This window comes from Pygocentrus nattereri, chromosome 2 (assembly GCF_015220715.1).
Source record: "Pygocentrus nattereri isolate fPygNat1 chromosome 2, fPygNat1.pri, whole genome shotgun sequence".
NCBI lineage: Eukaryota > Metazoa > Chordata > Actinopteri > Characiformes > Serrasalmidae > Pygocentrus > Pygocentrus nattereri.
Genome location: NC_051212.1, coordinates 28,815,194 through 28,833,743, shown reverse-complemented (window position 1 = coordinate 28,833,743; position 18,550 = coordinate 28,815,194). Strand labels below are relative to the sequence as shown.

The window sequence follows — 18,550 nt, the reverse complement described above, 5'->3', positions numbered from 1 at the left end:
TCTTTGAAGAAAATTCTGCCCTGTGAACTAAGTTGGTCTGAGATAGAAATAGCTTCTCTTCATTAGTGCTGTTTCAAATGTGCCATTTGGTGCTGACGTTCATGCTCTTTAGCTCTCTTTGATAAACTGCAGGAGGTGTAGAGTTTAGAAGGACAAATTAACTAATGTAGCACCCTGTGTAGGTGGCTGATCAGAGGTAGGGCCATCTGGTGTTTAAGAGGACAGCAACGATACTGTGAATCTGAGCTAATGTTTGTATTGATCAGCAAATTGACTACAGTATTCTAATTTTAGAACCAGGACAGTCAGTTCATTTGCCACTTTGATGGCTCTCATCTGGTGCCACATGTAATCTAGTGTCATGTAATCTAATTCAGTGTTCAAACTCATAGATTTCAATGTACAACAGGAAGTAAAGGAATACTTTTGAGAGCCAAAGCAACACTTTTGAGAGCCAAACAAGTTGTGCATATCCTGTAGATAGACTTCCCAATATGATGACTAGTTTTTCTTCTGTTCCTGTGAAAACATTTGGAAAGCTTTTTGACGACACTGACAACACTGTGCAAAAAAAAATAGCCTGGACAGGGGCAGCTCTAAAAGCTGATGGATTGTGCTTTGAGAGTAGTGCTTTCAGTCATTTGGAAGTAATGTGTGCTAGTATTCTTAGTGCTCTCACTGGGAGTTTAGCCATTTGTTGACCTCACACACCCTGACTGCTGACTTGTTTGGTGGTAGACTGTCACATGACAGCGCTGTTAGCTAGTGTTGCATCATTTGTGAATATTTTTGCACAACAGTGTAGTCAGTCCAACATAGTTGTTTTATTTATTCTCTCTCCATGCCTCTTTCCCTCATTCACTCACACACACTCACACACACTCACAGGCACTCCACAGCCGGGCAGTAAGAAGCTGGAATTGACCCGAGAGAACCTCGCTGCACTATTGTCGGGTCATGCCACTTTAAAGCAGAAGAGCCAGCCCCTGTCTGCATTCAGCCGTGGCAGCAACCAGACCAGCGGTGGCAGAGGGCCAGGTATGAGACGAAACACTCAAAACAAAACCCCTGAAACACAGAACTAAGACAAAATAATTTTTATACAATTCTAAAGTCCAAAAAAGTTGGGGGAAAAACAAAATGGAAAGCATTGGAAAGTAAATTCTGTCTGAAGGTGTTCATTTGTTTGAGTAAATATATGTAGGAAAGTAGACTAAGTTGACCATTTAAGACTTTTGCAAATGATGAACGAAAAAAAGACAAATTGTTAACAGCAATTATTTACCTGACAATTAGTTGTAACATAAAAATTTGTGATAACGATCCTAGGGCATGTTTACCAGTGTGTTGCATTACTCTAGATAATCATTTGGAGACTGATGACACCGGTTGATAGTTTTGAAAGCATTATTTTTGGGGCATTCTTCTGATATACAAGTTTTTCATTATCTCAGACCATCACACACCCAACCTTAACAGAATGTGGCTTTTGCACTTTTTGATGTTAACAATCTTGCCGGTCCTTTTCTACCCTAGAGAAAACACTGTCCGTTATTTTAGTACATAATCTGTAAGGCTGACTCGCAGACCACAATACACATTTCCACTGTGTCTCATTCCATTTCAGATGAGCTCAAACCCTGAGAAGTCACTTGTGGTTATGGATGTTGTTGACAAAGCTTCCACCGGCATAGTATAATCCAAACCTGCATTTGTGGATACAGCAGCATATTTAGGTTTGACAGCGTTTTGTCAAAGAATTCCTGAGCCCACATGGTGGTGCATGTCAGATAAGTTATCAGTACATTCTGAGAGATTGAAGGTTACAGGCTTTCATGCGTTTAGTGTTTGGATTTGTCCAGATTCCCTTATTATTCTTATTTTGATGATGTGCTGTAGAGGGTGAAATACCTCAAATCCTTGTAATTATTGAAGAAAGTTGTTCTTAAACTGTGGGATTATTTGCTGATGCCTTTCTTTTTTTGGGGTGAGCCTCGACCCATTCTTGCTTTTAAAGGACTAGGCCTTTTCTGGATTCTTCTTTTATACCCAACCATGGTTGCATCATTTGTTTAAGATGTTTTTGAACACAGTCTTAAATTGCTCATATCCCAACCTTTTGGAATGTCTTACAAGCATCAATTTAATTACAAAACACAGTAAAACTGATAAGGGGGGAAAAATCTTGTTTTTGTACTGTTTTAATTTCAATACTAGTCAACATGGATTTACTAATGCTGGTTTCTGTATTTATCATCGGTAATTACATTTTTATCATCTGTAATTAAATAAATAACCTCATAATGCAAATTGTGGGCAGTTTTTTCCCCTAACTCTGCTTTTTAAATTTTGATGTCATTAAAAAAGGCAATAGCAAGAATACAATACTGAATAAACAGCCTGGACATACACTGAAACAAAATGTGATTTAAAAGAAAATAGTCCAAGTAGCAAACCTTATTATAAGTGCAAAAAGTAACACAGGTAACAATAGAGCAATTAAACAACAAACAAATAAAGTTACCTCTGTTAACAGTTTAAATATTTGCATCCAGTATCTGTACAGAGAGTAGCAGCACCAAAATATGTATATATGGCTTGCTAGAGCTTGATGACATCTGTCAAATGTAGTGTCTATATTCTTGTAGATAGTGGGCATTAAGTGACCTTAGTTAATCTCAGGTAGAAGGAGGATTGGGCAGAACAGGTGCCCCTTGTATTTTATAATTTACAAAGTTTCATCCATTATAGCTTTGGGTCCCTTTAAAGTGTAATGTAGTCCTTGAAAGGTTTAGTGGTGCCCCTCTAGTGGATATTCATTGTCTTATTTTGTAATATAGTAGTTTCTTCAAAGGTCTACAAAAACAGAGAGACCTGCAGGGGAGAAGCATAGGTTCTTATTTTATTAGTTTGCATTCCATTCTTATTACCACCCATAATAGCTTAATGCCTTCGCTGTTATTGCTAGTGTTTCTAGAGCAAAAGCTTTCAGCTAAACTTTGTAATGTATTTTCTGTCCGCAAGCAGTTGAGGGTATTTATTCTGGCTCAGAAGTATAAAACTAGTAAAGCTTGGCTGTGTAAAAAACAGGGACTGTGCATATATGCATGCTCTTTAGATTTCCTGCAAAATTTAAATCAAGAAATTAGCCGAACAACAAACTGCATTTTGTGGTGGGTTTTTTAGTTTTTCTTTCCTTTTTTTTCCGTCCCCTAACTTTGCATGTAATGTAATTGTCGCTTTTCTAAACATACTGAGGCTGTGCCATCTCAAGCATTTGATTATGACGAAGAACATATATAAAGTGTATTTATTTATTTATTTATTTATTTATTTATTAGTCACACACACACACACACACCCACATACATATACATACACACACACACACACACACACACACATATATATATATATATATATATATATATATATATATATATATATATATATATATATATATATATATATATATATATATATATTCTTACAGCATAATGAGTAGGGTAATACATTTAAGTCAGGAATATATTTGAGGGTTGGCTCTGGATTTTATACAAACCCAATCCCAAAAATAGTTATGACAGTATGTGAAATAATAAAATTAATATTACAAATAAATAACAGAAAGGAGTGGGTAATAAGTTCTGTTTTACCTGCGTTAAATTGAAAATGTTACAAAAACACAATAGTTTGTTTTATGCTTTACTTCATGAATTTCCTTCATGCTCCATCACCTGTTTGTTTGTTTTTAAACATTTCATAATGCTCTTAGTCTTAACTTGTCCCTGTCCCAACTTTTTTGAACAAGGTTCAGGCATCAATTTTAGAATGAGTGTATATTTACAATAGGGTTATGATGTTGATAAGGTAAAACAGTCTACATCATTTTTTTCTGTTTTTGTTTGAAAATGGGTCAAAGTGGATTTTTTTTTTTTGCTTTTATCCAAATAATTTTGAAATCACCCTTTTCTGTTTTATTTGCATTTTACTTGTTTGTCCCAACTTTTGGTATGCAATAATATTCTTTAGTAAAGCACGTCTATCTATATATATATATATATATATATATATATATATATATATATATATATATATATATATATATATATATATATATATATATATATAATTTTTTTTTTTCTCTCGCTGTGCTATTCGGGAACTTCCAGTTTGAAAGGGGCCATATCCTACATTTTTTCTTGTATTTTATTTTTTGCCACTCTGAATTCCACTTAGAACATATTTGTGCTTTATTACCAAAAGCAGTCGTAATTACTTTTTAAATGACCATTTTCCAAACTTGTTCTGTCCTTGAAATTTCTTTCCTTTAGGATTAAGACTGTTTGTTTGTTTGTTTGTTTGTTTGTTTGTTTGTTTGTTTGTTTGTTTGTTTGTTTGTTTGTTTTTCGACTGTGCCTTCCAGACTGCTGTATGTTAATGACCTCTTTATTGACTGATTTTGATTGGCTGACCTGTGTTCAACAGCAGCCTGGGCTGAAAAACTCTTAAAAACTTCGACAGGGATATGCAGGGATAAACCGCTGCATAGCCGAATGCTCAGATGTATGTAAACGTGCAGATTTTCATGAGGAAAACAGTTAATTCATAGCAGCCTGCAGCTTAGTTTCTGTATAGGGACTGCATGTTAATAATAATTCATTCTGATTCATTCCGAAACACATTCTAGACCATTTTCAAGATTTGGTGTTGGGATTGGTCTTTACACACATTAATATTGCTATGGTATTTTTTTAAAAATTACATGATATATCCTAAATTGCTACTGGATTCATGCGATTTTTGGAATGAAACTCAACATTTCATAGCGATTTTTATCATTTATTATATTATGAAAAAAAAATTTTGTGTCATTCTTTGCTGCTCCTCTGTGGTAAAGTGCCGATTTGGTGTTGAGGGGTGTTGCTAAAAGAAGCTTCAGTCTAACTCACTCCTGCAACACTTGACTGCTTTTCTCCCCACACAGCAAAATGCAGCAATGCACACACACTTATCACACACATCGATTGCACTTAAGTCTCTCCTGGCTCTCCAAGAAGCCTCAAGGGTGTATTTAAAGAGTGCAGTAGCCACACTTTTTCCTGCCGTCCAAGTGATGTTCGGCTTAAGACATACGATAATGTACTGTAAAATATACACTGAGGTGCATAAAGGCACTGGGTAGGGATTTTATGGGGCCGCTATAAAACAGAACTGACATTTTAAAATTGGATACATTAACATTTTATGAATACTTATATAGACAAGCTGCTGGTGCCTCTAGATTGAGATGTCGTTGCTCACAAGTATACAGTAAGCTGTTTACAGTGCCTCATTTGTTTAAGCGTAGAGCCTATTTCATTTTGTCAAAGTTTTGTGACACTGGTGTGTTTCAAGCTTGAAATTCAGTTCTATGTCGCAAAGTTTGGGAGACTCAAGTGCAAGTTTTCACACGAGTTGTAGATGTTGTTGAATGCTTTTTGTGGTTTCTTAGATCAGTGACTGCTCAAAGAAGTAGTAAATAAATCCGGAGTGAATACTGTCTCATGCAAAAGTTTGTACACCCATGGTCAACATTACATTTTGTTGATTTTCTAAATGAAAAAAATAACACATCCTCTGCAGAGAAAACACTTAAATATGTCTTGTTTGTACTAGTCTTTGTGCACAACTTCTGTTTGTTTAACTTATTGAAAAATAATAAAATATAAAATGTGCCATAATGTTTGCCCAGGCTACATTTTATGTTTTGTTTTGTTCCAATATGTTAAATACAGCAAATTAAAATTAAACTTTTTTTGGCTATTCAGTTCACACAGAAACATATTTTTCTGTTTACAGTGAAGATAAGTAGTGATCCAAAGGGTTACTTCCGAGAGCTCTCCAGAGGGATGGCAAGAGAAGCCCGCAACATCAATATTATGAAGAAAGACTCTGACAGATCACAGCACAGGCCAGAAACACTGAGAGACAGAGGTAAGATGGAAAAGCGCAGACATACTGAACTAAACTAAAAATCCAGATGTTTTCCTTTCTATTTCTTAGATAAGTTCATTATTTCAACTGAATAACTGAAAATGACATGTAAAGTATAATGTTTAACTGGAAGAACCACTGAGGTTTAAAGTGGTCACCAACACTCTAGAAGCTCTAAAACAGAGGGAACATGCAGCTCTGCTAGTCCTTATGTAACCTGAGGTCAGAGAGAAGTGTCAAAAACACGGATTACCTCTGACGTGCGTTACAGCCCCTGCCCTACAGTCCAGTAATCTGTCCACATTCCCAATGCCTAATACACACCCAGCGTATGACTGTAACACAGACTTAGATACACAGAAATGTGTTTACTGCTTTTATGATGCAGCACATATTCTGTACATTAAATACAAGCCTGATAAACACCCAGTTCAATTCTTCAACAAATCTTGGTTCAAAGCCAGAAGTAAAAACACATTTTGAACTTTAACTGACTTGGAGTGATTTTTATAACTTAATTGTGTTTCTTAAAAAAAAAAAAAAATTGCACTCCATTTTGGCACAGTGGAAAAACGGAAAAGCACTACTCAAACTTCAGCTAATTTTGAGCATAACTAAAAAAAGTTAGCCAGTACATGACTAGCAGTCACAGCTTTGAGCAAGTGTACACACATGAAATCATAATTTTATCAAAACACTAGGTTTACTTAATTGCAGAAAATATGTGTACAGTAATCCTGCCTTCCGCCCAATGACTGCTGGGATAGGCTCCAGCACCCCCCGCGACCCTGACGGAGAAGCAGCTTAGAAAATGGATGGATGGATGGATGTATACAGTAGTGACAATTCTTAATGTTTTTTAAACTTTGATTTTCTGACTCATTTACTTTAAAACAATGTTAACCGAAGCTTTTCCATGTGGCCATGGGGGACAGGCATTGATCATTTTTTGATGAGTAGTGTCTGAAAATGTGCCTTACACTAATGCTGATGTTTCCAGTTTCAGTTTAGTAGAGCATTTAATTTTATAGAAGTGCAGTATTTGAAACAGCTTTGAAGTGCGCTGGCAATTTCTGTCCACAAGCTAAAACACACTAACCAGCATGAAACGATACAGCGATGCAGCATGGTACACTGTGATACTATTCGATACATTACATTGTGTTGGTACATTACTGAGTGAATTAAAAAGGGATGATTGGGAAAGATGTAACTTATTTTCCTCTTAAGTTGAAAACTCGACATGATCTCCACTGAAACAGATCCTACGCCAGATGCTTACCATGTAAGTCCTAGAGATATTGGCAGTGCCAAGGTCATGTCTACGGGGAAAAAAACATTTCAAAGCGTTTTCTGAATTTATGGAAAATGTTAAGTGTAAAGCATAATTTGGCATTTGGCACATGCTCTGCATTTGCAATTTAGTATGAGCACTGACACAAAGTTTGAAACTGCCCTCATTCTGGGGTATTAAATCCATGAACACACAAGTCTGTACACACACACACAGACATATGCTCACCCTCACGCATGCACTTAAAAGTGATTTAAAGTCATTCTCCAACATAGTCAGCAAAATGAAAGTAAATGGCTGACCTACCCTCTGTGAAAGCCCTATACGTTCATATTTAGTGATTGATACAGCATCCCAGCCAATATTAGCTCACACACCATATCACATAACTGTCACTGCAGTACATTTACTCAAATGCTTCTCTACTTTCTACCTCATTGAAGTGTCTTTGTGAGCTGAGAGCCCAGTCCCAATGTTCCTCTTCATTTACACAAGTGAAAGTGCCAAACCATGCATTATAAACTACACACACCAAATCAGCTACACAGTGAGACCTTTGACTCTTTTAAAGAGATAAAAGGGAAAAGTATGCTTTTTGGCACTAGCCTAATGGAGCCATAGATAAGTAAATGTTATTTTTGCCCTGAATTGTTAATAGTAATGGTAATGTGTGTTGGTAATGTGGAACTTGTGTGCTTTTCTTATTACTTATCTGGGGAAGTCATTAAAGGGGTCAGTGTCAAAGTAAAGTTCGAGTTTAGGGTAAGTGTTGAGGGTAAGTTGATGTTAAACACTGCATTCCCTCGTCCTGTCTAATTGAGCAGCTGGCCTTTCTAGACATGGTGCAAGTGTTAGTGTTATTGCTTTGTATTCATTTACACTGGCATGGCACATTAGGGCAAGCCATAAAATTGTAACATTTGCTTTAATGTCCTCAAGCAGTGTAAGCTCTACACTCAAGCTGAATTGTTTTATTAGTAATAAATAAATAAGATGATACCACCTTTCTGATAGCAATACTGTAACATCGAGTACTGGCCTGTACCTCTACCAGTCCAGTAGGTGTTCTTCTTTAAAATACTAAGCTTTAAACAAGCTTTCCATGTAGAATAAGGTATACCCAGTGTGTCTTTTAGTAGCGTTGCCAAAAAGAAAATGTGTTGAATGAATTGATGAGTCTATTTTTCTTAATCTTCTGTCTTCTTCTTTTATGCTTGGAGTGTTAAAAACAGAACATACTTGATAAAGGTTTTACTGCATTTAAAAATCACATCCATCTTTTATTTTTCAGTAAAACTTTCACAAAAATGTAAACTGTATCTTGAATTGTAATTCAAATATGACAATTGCTGGCTTTTCATTGCTCTTATGTCCCATTTTTGTTATTTCAGACTAGATTTCTTACAAAATCAGATTGCATTTTGGTGTTTGTTGCTTTGGTTTTTTTTGTCCTCTGATATATTATCCAGTATTTTCTGCTTTTAGCAACAAAGTTCTTACCATGCTATTCTTTCCATAAATAGAGCTCTGTGTGTAAGGTCATGGTGCCTACAGAACCAAACTGCACCTATGCTTACACTGAAATTTTAAACAAGATTCAGGGTTTGAATTATCCTTAAAATAATCTATTGTGACCTAGCTTAAGCAATAAAAGAAGACATGCACACCCACCTGCTGGTTCCTCTAAATGAAATAATGACTTTGCAACATTGGTTTTATGTACACACCCTCAGAGAGCCAGACTTACACAAGCTCCCCATAAATATCTCGGTCATGAATAGGTGACCATTAGCATCCGTTGGCTCTCATCCTACTGCTCTGTCTGAAGACATAATAAAGGTCTGTGCCAGGTCCCTTGGCCAAAATCCTTCTACAGCAGTCCTGTACACAAAGAACAGGACAGGTCAGTGGACCTGGCAACCACACAGTGACAACACAGCATTGCACATTAGCCTTACAGCAGTGAATCTACAGATCAGCCTATAGGATAATGCCAAGATCAGCATTGTTCAGCCCAAAGAGTCACTCTTCCACCTTCATCAATGTAAGGGTCACTGAAGCTGGAAGAGCATACTTCCTTTGTCAGAGGTGGATATGTTTAGATGCATCAAAAATTTCATTATTTATAGCTTCCTAGTTTCCTACTAAGCAATTGAAAAGTCGGTGAAGTTGTCTGCATCCACATCAGTTTTATTTAATCAGTTTATTGAAAACTCTGATTCCAAATTTTTAAACTGTAATGTTTATACTAAAGTAGAAATGACAGATTAAATACCAGGTATAGGACAGAAAATGCAGGATTGGATAACAAAGGGAGGAAAAGGACAAATTCAAACTGGTTTTGTAACAAATCTAGACTGTTTTGTCACAGATTTACTAACAGTGCAGTATAACAAAGCATAATGAAGCAGGTTATGTGATATGTTAGGCTATATGAGACTATACATTAACATGAGAGTGGTTAGCTAGCTAGTTATACCCTTAATGTATTCATGTATTTTCATGTATTTTCTTTTATATTGTCTTTCAGTTTTTTGCATTTGTTCAATTTGTAGTTCATTAAATGTTTTTATTTTTTAACTTTGCTTTTCTCTTTTTGCAGATGCAGCCTCAGACAGGACCTATTCACGCTCGCTGTCTCCTCCTGAGAATGGATTCAAACATGTGGAGTCACGATTCTACAGCAGTCAAGGCAGGGGCCCAACACGGGCAGAGCGCCCAACCTATACAAACAGCCGTGCAGCACACCCGCCACGATCACACTCCCAGCCACGCGTCCCTGTCCACCCTCCGAGGGTTGACCTCTCCAATGGTTATGACACAGACAGCAGTCAGGATTCACGAGATCAGCCCAATGGAGCATCGCGCAGCCGCCGCCCCCGGGCCTGGAGGCCTATGAGAGAGGCCCTGAATGTAGACAGCATCCTCAGCAATGATGATGACCGACCTCTCCCCGGCCTGCGGCGACAGACCCCCAGACAGGACAGGACACACTATGAGTGCGATGCAGCTTGGTCTGGACGAGAAGAAGGCAAATCAAAAAGTTTGATGACCATTTATGAAGACGAACAGCGGCTCGAGTTGGGTAGCCGGAGCTCCCTGGACTCAGAAGGCCGTGAAAAGGAGAGAACTAAAGGTACAATTAACAGTCTCAACGTAAGAAACGATAACTGGAAGATCCAGCGAACAGAGTCTGGCTATGAGAGCAGTGACAGGCTCAGCAACGGCTCAACTAACTTGGACTCTCCTGTGGTGGAGAATTTAGGCAGCAAAGAGCTCCGGCCCATTCCTGAGGTACACATGTCCAGGTAAGAGGGGGTTCAGTGTGGATTGTTTTTCATTACCTTGCAATTTTTTGTTTGTTTACTTGTTTTCCCTCAGAGGTACTGGACAGTACTGTTATGGCCATTTGATTGCCACACTTCTGCAGATAATCTCATGATCAGATGTTTTCTGCTTCTTATCTGTCTAAAAACAAATACTGTTCTAAGGAAATCAGTCTTTTAATTAAATAATTCATTAAATTTATTGCATTTCTTTAATTTCTGATGTCTTTAAGTTTGCTTCATAATTTCACTGCTGCCTTGAATTGCTGCAGTTTGTGGGTAATTAACAGAAGCAGTTAGTGTTTTTTTATGACACTGAGTAAACCTGCTATCCAGTGAATATATGTTTAGTGGTGGGGGTTGGTGAATGGAGTTGGTGGGTCTTTTTCAGTCAGATTTTTATTGCTTTCTTGTAAATTTTTTATGATTGCTGCACTTGCTGTTTTTAACTAAATTATTTTTTTGCTTTTATTGCATGTTATATTCCTCTTGGATGAATTTGCTATTCATTCCAGACTTGCAGTGCAAAAACTTAAAAGAATAGTTTAACTTGATTAGTACACATGAAACTAGAGTTTCAATCAAATGTGCAAGCTTGTACATGTAAGCAGTGTCTTTTCAGTTTTCACATGTGCTTTGTGCTGGTCGGTTCTGTACAGACATAGATTTCTACTGTGGCTGTTTGATACTGTATACTTTGATCATTTGCTTGAGCAAAATACAGATGGTAAAAAAACATTACCAGAACAGAAACCTCATAGACCTTCAATTATAGAATGACTTTCTTCTTAATAGTAATCTGTGTGACAGTGGAGGTACTTTTTATTCAAATTTCAAAACCACAGGCAATAATCACACAACCTACAAACCAGACATTAAATTATTACTTTGTGAAAACAAGGTGCATTGTGCAGTTTCTCCATAATGACCCGCAGAGTAGTGAAATGATAATGCTTGTTGCAGTAAATTACGGATTGTCTTCTATACTTGGTAGCATTCTCCAGATAAAAGGCAATTGATCATGTGACACAGCGCTCATTTAAAAATATGAAGTCTGTTATTTAAGGCCCCAATTTGAAATGTTTGAATTTAAATGAGTGGAATATACAGTGCACATTTCTGTCAAGGTCACACACACTTTGTGTTTCATTTCTTTAAAATATATTTAAAAGCATAGCAAAGGGTCATAGATTTACATTTTACCTTTTTTTTCCTCTCAGATATACATCTACACACATGCCCATGGTGTGAATGAAGATCTTAACTTTTTTCCACCTTATAACGATATATGCAGATTCAGAATATTAACATCTGAGTACATCTACAGACATGAACAGCTTATACAGGAAAAAATGGTTTGTCAGTTCAATCTAAAAACTTACTTCATGTGATAAACACTAACTAGTTTTATTCAAATACAAATAATTACTGTTGTTTTGCTAAGTAAAGTGTTTACTAGAGTTGGTTAAACTAGATTAATGGCTTATTACCACTTTTTTTTTTTTTTTTTTTTTTCTTTCAGTTTAACTTTGCCAACATATTTGCCTTTAGCAGATTTGCCTTTATTTTCCCTGAATAGGGAATCAAACTTTTCCATGAGCAGGTTGTTGGGTTTGTGCCCTGTGCAAGCTGTTAGTTATGCTGTTGTTTGCGGTGTTGCTAATATGGTTTAACACATTACATTCTCAAGACAAGTCACATCACTATGGTGGTCTTTAGGAAACTCAACCATGACACAATTTTGAAATATGCAATAAAACGTGCATCATGAAAATACATTAAGATCACCACAATATGCACAGTGCCGGCTAATTTTGTGTTTCCAAAATGTTATTGTGGATATGTTGTATAATACATTGCACAGTCTTGTATTCTTCCTTCTCTTTCTCTCCACCACTGTGGATTGAGCGCCAGTAGACTGATGTTAAGATATGGTAAAAGCTTAATTTTTGTTTGACTTTGCCGTTATAGCACAAGCGTGGCTAAACATCACCTTAAAGGCATAAACTTGTCATAGTATTCATGAACAGCAACAAATTTTCTGAATAAATGTTTTGTAGTGCTTTTTACCAGATGTTTGGAGACAGGGTTAAAATATGTAGCATAAGCTTAGAAGCATTAAAATTCAAAGTTTATGCAAGAAGAGGTTGCTGTCCTCTGTACTGTAGTTTTTAAAATATCATTACCATATCTGTGATGTATATTAAAAGGCTTTCAACTTCTGATTCCAAATTCACATCACAATTTCTATTTGAGATGCTGTCAGCAAAAACAAATCTCCTGCATTTTCTGATGAGTTAAGGGCATAAGAGCCCCAAAGTAAGGGAAATTTATATTCCATTTTCCTCTGCTCTTAACCTGACCTACGCAGTGAAAGTTTATCTATAACTTTATGTTCTCATACCCAGCTTTGTCATATCTTTGGTATCCATGAGCTACGAATTCAAATTATTTTGTTCTAGCATCATAAAAGGTACTGAGGGTTTTAACTTCAGTGTATTTCTCGCATGGCGAGGTCCCATATGTTAAGTAACATCCTGAACTAAACTTACTGGGCCTTCTAACTTGAAAATATTTTGTTGTTGTAGGATTTAAATGTATTTGAAAGTTTGTCTGTGTATATATGTCAAGTAATTATATATAATTACTTGATCCAAATATTTATCTTGTTGCAATGAATAAAGTTACAAATGTTCATCAATATTTTCATGGTTTCATATTTTAGTTGTAGTAGAGCTGCAATTATTTACAATTTCAGTGAGATATAAACATAGAATTTGTTAGTGCTTTAAAGACATTCACTCACTAGACATTCATAGTGCTGTCACTTTTATATACTGTAAATTGCCATTTGTACTATGTGTTGCTGTTAAAAGTTTTAATCTGTTTTTACTAGTAATTTAATAAACAATTCACAGGAAACTGGTCATTTTAAAGTATTAAGCTCCTGCACAGCCAGTGATCTAAAATCACTCATGTTTTTAGAGTGAGAAAAAGGGGTCGGATCAGATTTCAGCATGGTGAGGCAGTGTTTTGGGTGAGGGTGTTGGTGCCAGGCTGTGGATTTAACTTAATCTCTTGAAATGGGTGGGTGTGAAGGGAAAACCTGTATCCTGGTATATGTTCTGTCAATATATACTCACCTGGGGAGTGTTATTATTGTGTTTTATCACTTAGTTCAATTAATTGTGTATTTCTAGGGAACTGAATCACCTTCGGAGGTACGATGAATCAAAGGCAGACATCTCACAGACACCAGTTTCCTACGGTAAGCACCCTACATTGGTATGAGATCAAGCACACACCATCACACAGATACTACAGTTAAAATGTGAGTAGGCCTGTCACAGTGAAGTATACTAGCAAATAAGAATATCTGGAAATTGAATCCAGTAATCATTATTTGAAGCTATAAACAAGGAAATATGGATGCACCAATATGGGAATTATGAATAGATGGTGATAATGAAGCAGATTTTATAAAATGTATCATTTAAGACTACATTTACCTGAATGAACATTGCAAAGAATTGTAACCCTTATTTGTAAGGTTAGAAATGCAGTAAAAGTGGGGGAAAAAAGGCAGATGTTTTAGTTAAAAATGCACAGTTAAAAGTAAAGTAAAAGCATGTTAAAAATAGTAACATGTTTATTTTTATTTTGGGGCTTGACACCAAGATAACACAGAAATGAGTCAGGCTGAGGGAGAGAGGGAGAGACAGAGAGAATGGGATATTATAGCCGTCTGCGCCCTGTCTCGGCCACCTCGCTCTTCAACCTGACGCATCAGACTCGATCAGGAGGTCAAACGGCCCCCACAGATCAGACAGGACAACAACATAACTGCCAGTCATGATAGATAATAAACAATGTCAACAAAAACAAAGAAACAGACAGTTCTCAGCACTGCAGTTCAGGGTGGCATTCTTCTCAGCGGGGGTGAATCAGAATGAATGTGCTGGGACTGTCCAGCTGTGCCCAGCCAGCCAGGAAAAAAAAAACGACAAGAGTAGGGTTGTCAGGAGGGTGGCATTTAAACCCCCCACACAAATTTACAGGGGAAAAACAAAACAAAAAGCTTTTTCACGGCTGTGCACTCACATTTTTTCTCCTTGTTTTTCCCCATGATACCCTGTTATCACACTGCAGCTGAACTGATGAGGTAAAGAAGCGAATGATGTCAGGCAGCGGAGCATTTGTCCTGATTGTCAGTGCTTGGAGGCGGAGTTTAGGGGAGGCGGGGGTCTATTTTTCCCCCGATGAAGGTGGTTTACGTAAGCTTTATGAGTTGATGAACTGAAGCGGAAAGGACAGCGTTTAGGCTTGTCCTCATGCTGGCCTTTGAGGGTCTCTGTACCCATGCAAGTGGTTGCTGAAAAAGAGCATGAAAATGCTTTAATGTAGCTTTGAGGCTTGGAGAGTTTAGCATTCTTTGTTCTCTCTCCTTTTTTCTCTGTATAATGAACACATTATACATCTGTGTCTCTTTCTCTCACCCTTTCTTTCCACGTTACTTGTGTTGAAATGGAAAAATTTCATTTTATGACTAGCAGATCTTGTGTTAATTTTGATATTGATATGTGAAATTTATTTTTGAGCTACAGTGTTCCCTGCTGTTTTTGTTCCGTTCAGTTTGCAGATTGTATTGGCAGGCGAATGTGTCAATTTGGCACCCGTTCAGACCTACTGTCTACAGTGTGGGACGTCTCTCAAATAGCACAGTGTTAGATCTTGTGACCATTAGAACCCAAATCCTTTTTATAAGGGTTCAAAAGGAGGGAAGCTGTGAAAGAAAATCTGTTGGCATGTTTGAGATAAAGCAAGTTGGGGAAAATTGCCCCTCAGAAAAAGTCCTCTAAGCACCTGTTAGCCCCTGTTTTGGCCAGAATTGCTGTGTAGATAAATTTTTAAAAATGTGTTTAAAAGGGAGATGCTTTGTCTTGTGATTTGCTCATTTTCTCAAATAGCAACTGTCTCATTTATGCTAGCATCGTTTGTTTAATCTCAGCGCTGTGTTCACACATTTCCAGGCTGAGAGCGGCACTTTGTTTCCCAGCAACTAAAGGTCAAGTCATCAAGAGCTGATGAAAGTTCAGCCTGCTAAATAGCCACACGCCAGGCAATCTTGCTCTAAACCCTTTCACAGATGACTTTTCTTTCCTTTTGTTTCACAAAGGGCTGTCATTGCCTGCATTACTTACAGTGTCATCGACTTACATTTATGGCCAAGAGTATTTCTGAACTTCACAAAACGACTACTAACGTGCTTGTAAGTCTGAGCACTTTTCTACCGGTGCTTTCCTGATTGATGTGTTCTGTGTGACACATGACATAGCTTTTGTCGTTCATTTTGAGAAACATGAGACAATCCTAGAGTCTTTGTAAACATAAATTGTACATATAGCACTGTGCAAACGTCACACACCGCCCTTTGTTTATTACATGTCTGTGAGAAGCAGAAAACGTAACCAATTTTTAAGACTGAACTTGCAATGTACGTGTGAAAAATATCCCTGCAGATTTCTTTAAAAAAAAAAAAACTAAGCAAGTCTCTTGAAAAGAGTGCAAGTTGTAATAAGGGCAAAGTGTAGCCACGCTAAACACTGATTTAAGCTTAGAATTATGATGGGTTAGAGATGCATCTAATTTCCTGCTAAATGTGTTTTATTATGCCCATCCATTTTCTAAGCCGCTTTTCCGTCAGGGTCGCGTCAGGGGGGCAATTTAGCACGTACAATTGGCCAGACTGCATGTCTTTGGACTGTGGGAGGAAACCCACGCAGACACGGGGAGAACATTCAAACTCCACACAGAGAGGACCCCGGTCGCCCGGCCGGGGAATCGAACCCAGGCCCTCCTTGCTATGAGGCGACAGTGCTACCCACCACGCCACCATGCCGCCTGTTTTATTATGCTGAAGAATTATTAACTTGCACTTTATGGCCATTTTGACTGGAAATTAAGTAAATGAAAGGTCTGACTTTTGCACAGTACTGTATAAAATCTAAACTATTTTCTTAACTTTTAAGATAAAATACAGCATTAAGTTGAATGTAGTTTTGAACAGAGCAGATTCATTCTCCACACCATACTTGGAAATTAAGCTGCAATACTGGCTTATTTTCAGTGCATTGTTTCTGTGATGTCATGAAAATCAATACTTTTACACGCATCTATTCATCCTATAGCAGCGAAACCCAGATCATTCACATTGCATTTAAAGGGAGTGATTCCATTTGAGCGAGGCACAATACACGACAGCAAGTCAGAACAGGGATCATTTACATACATTAGTCTTAGTCACAGTAACAAGAACAACCTATTTAATTATAAGGGATAGAGGTTGGAAAACGTTCATGGAAAAATTGTGATTATTTTGTTTAGTACATAAACCCACATGAGCGTCATAAATGGACCCTGTAATGCCAGTGGATGTTGGCGCAGATACAAATAAAATATTAAAGAGGGTGAAGGCACTTCTACCCATGCACCTTTTGTTTACATGTTTAAAGCTGTTAGGAAGAGCAATGGTGTTCTTGGCCTGTGCCATCATATTTCTCAATTTTGCGAGATCCTCCATTAAATGAGTCAGAGATTTAGTTTTAGCCCTCCAGGTGAAACTGGCTCATGATGCTCTAAATAAATGGGTGATGATATAGAAGCGCTGTAATAATGCCTGTGGAGAGTCCAGACTGATCCAGCATCATAATGATGAAACTATGGGCAGGCGGTTTCAACATTACCCAATCCTGCAGTTTCCAGTTGATTGTAAATTTGTTTATGCAACAGTTGTTTGGTTTACTTTTGCTTGTATTATATAACATGTAAAAGGCAAAATACATGCATCTCTACAAGACATGAGAATTAATACAGGACTTGGTATAGCATCTTAACATTTCATAAATGCTATCTTGCTAATATGCGTAATTTTAAATACTATCTTGTTGCGCATTGGAAAATAGATATACTTAGACACCGATAAATATTTCTGACATGTAAACTGATCCAGCCAAGCATGTCCAGCATTAGACTTAGGTTTGTACTACTCATATTAGCACTTGACTTCCAGATATATCTTGAGAGATGTTGATCAATTACATTTACATCATCTTTACTTTTGAAGAACAAGATCATTTGTGCTGCATTTGTTGAATAATTCTCTTAAAATCTAAATGCTAAGTGCTAATGTTAGAGAGCACTCTTTATATATTTAATTTACAGTTAACATAACCATTAAGTGTCAGTAATTTTCTGCTTTTTTCAGCCTCAGTATATATTAAACAGAAAATTACACCAAAGCCTCAACAACAGCTTCCATTCTTTTTAAGAACCTTGTTTTGTGTTTCAAAGAAATCTGTAGAGATCTTTTTCCACACCTCCAAAATGCTGTCTTTGAAGTCAGTTGCATTTTCTGCATCTCACAATCCAAGAAATCCTATCACATTCAGTGATGTTGAGGTCTGGACTCTTGGGTGGTTTGCAGAACCTTGATTTGCAGAAGTTCTTTTTTGCCTATTTCTTTTCTCAGGAACAGCTTTGTCATGGCTCCATATCATTTGAGACTCATAGTGTTGTCTTCTCACAGGGGAAGGATGGACAGGAACACCTGTGGATTTTTTTTTTTCCAAATGTGAATCAAGAGTGGAGCTTGATTTTATCCTGTCTCCTGTTCCTTTTTAACTCTAGTTTAAGCTTGAAAATTTTCCACTTCCTTAAACAAGTAATTTTCTTGTCTAATCTCCTAAAACATTATACATACGTATATATGTGTGTGTGTGTGTATATATATATAGTGTGTATGTATGTATCCCTCCTATCGTCCTTGGGGTCAATTTGACCCCATTCAATGTTTATCATTCAAAAAATAGTAGTTCACTTTTGTTCTTTTGCTTCATGTTTCATGACTTTTCCTAATTTGATGGGGACAACTGATAAAGCATAAAATTGTCATGAT

General features: G+C 37.0%; 1 protein-coding gene across 2 annotated transcripts in view; it reads left to right on the top strand.

Moving 5' to 3' along the window:
- Positions 1 to 18,550, top strand: part of LOC108437087 (inactive ubiquitin carboxyl-terminal hydrolase 53) — a 64,767-nt gene that overhangs the window by 36,286 nt on the left and 9,931 nt on the right. For both annotated transcript variants that reach the window (XM_017713939.2, XM_037546872.1), the window contains exons 11-14: positions 889 to 1,038; positions 5,842 to 5,976; positions 9,873 to 10,578; positions 13,797 to 13,864. In XM_017713939.2, coding sequence (XP_017569428.1) covers positions 889 to 1,038; positions 5,842 to 5,976; positions 9,873 to 10,578; positions 13,797 to 13,864 — 1,059 coding nt within the window. The remainder of the gene's footprint in view (positions 1 to 888; positions 1,039 to 5,841; positions 5,977 to 9,872; positions 10,579 to 13,796; positions 13,865 to 18,550) is intronic.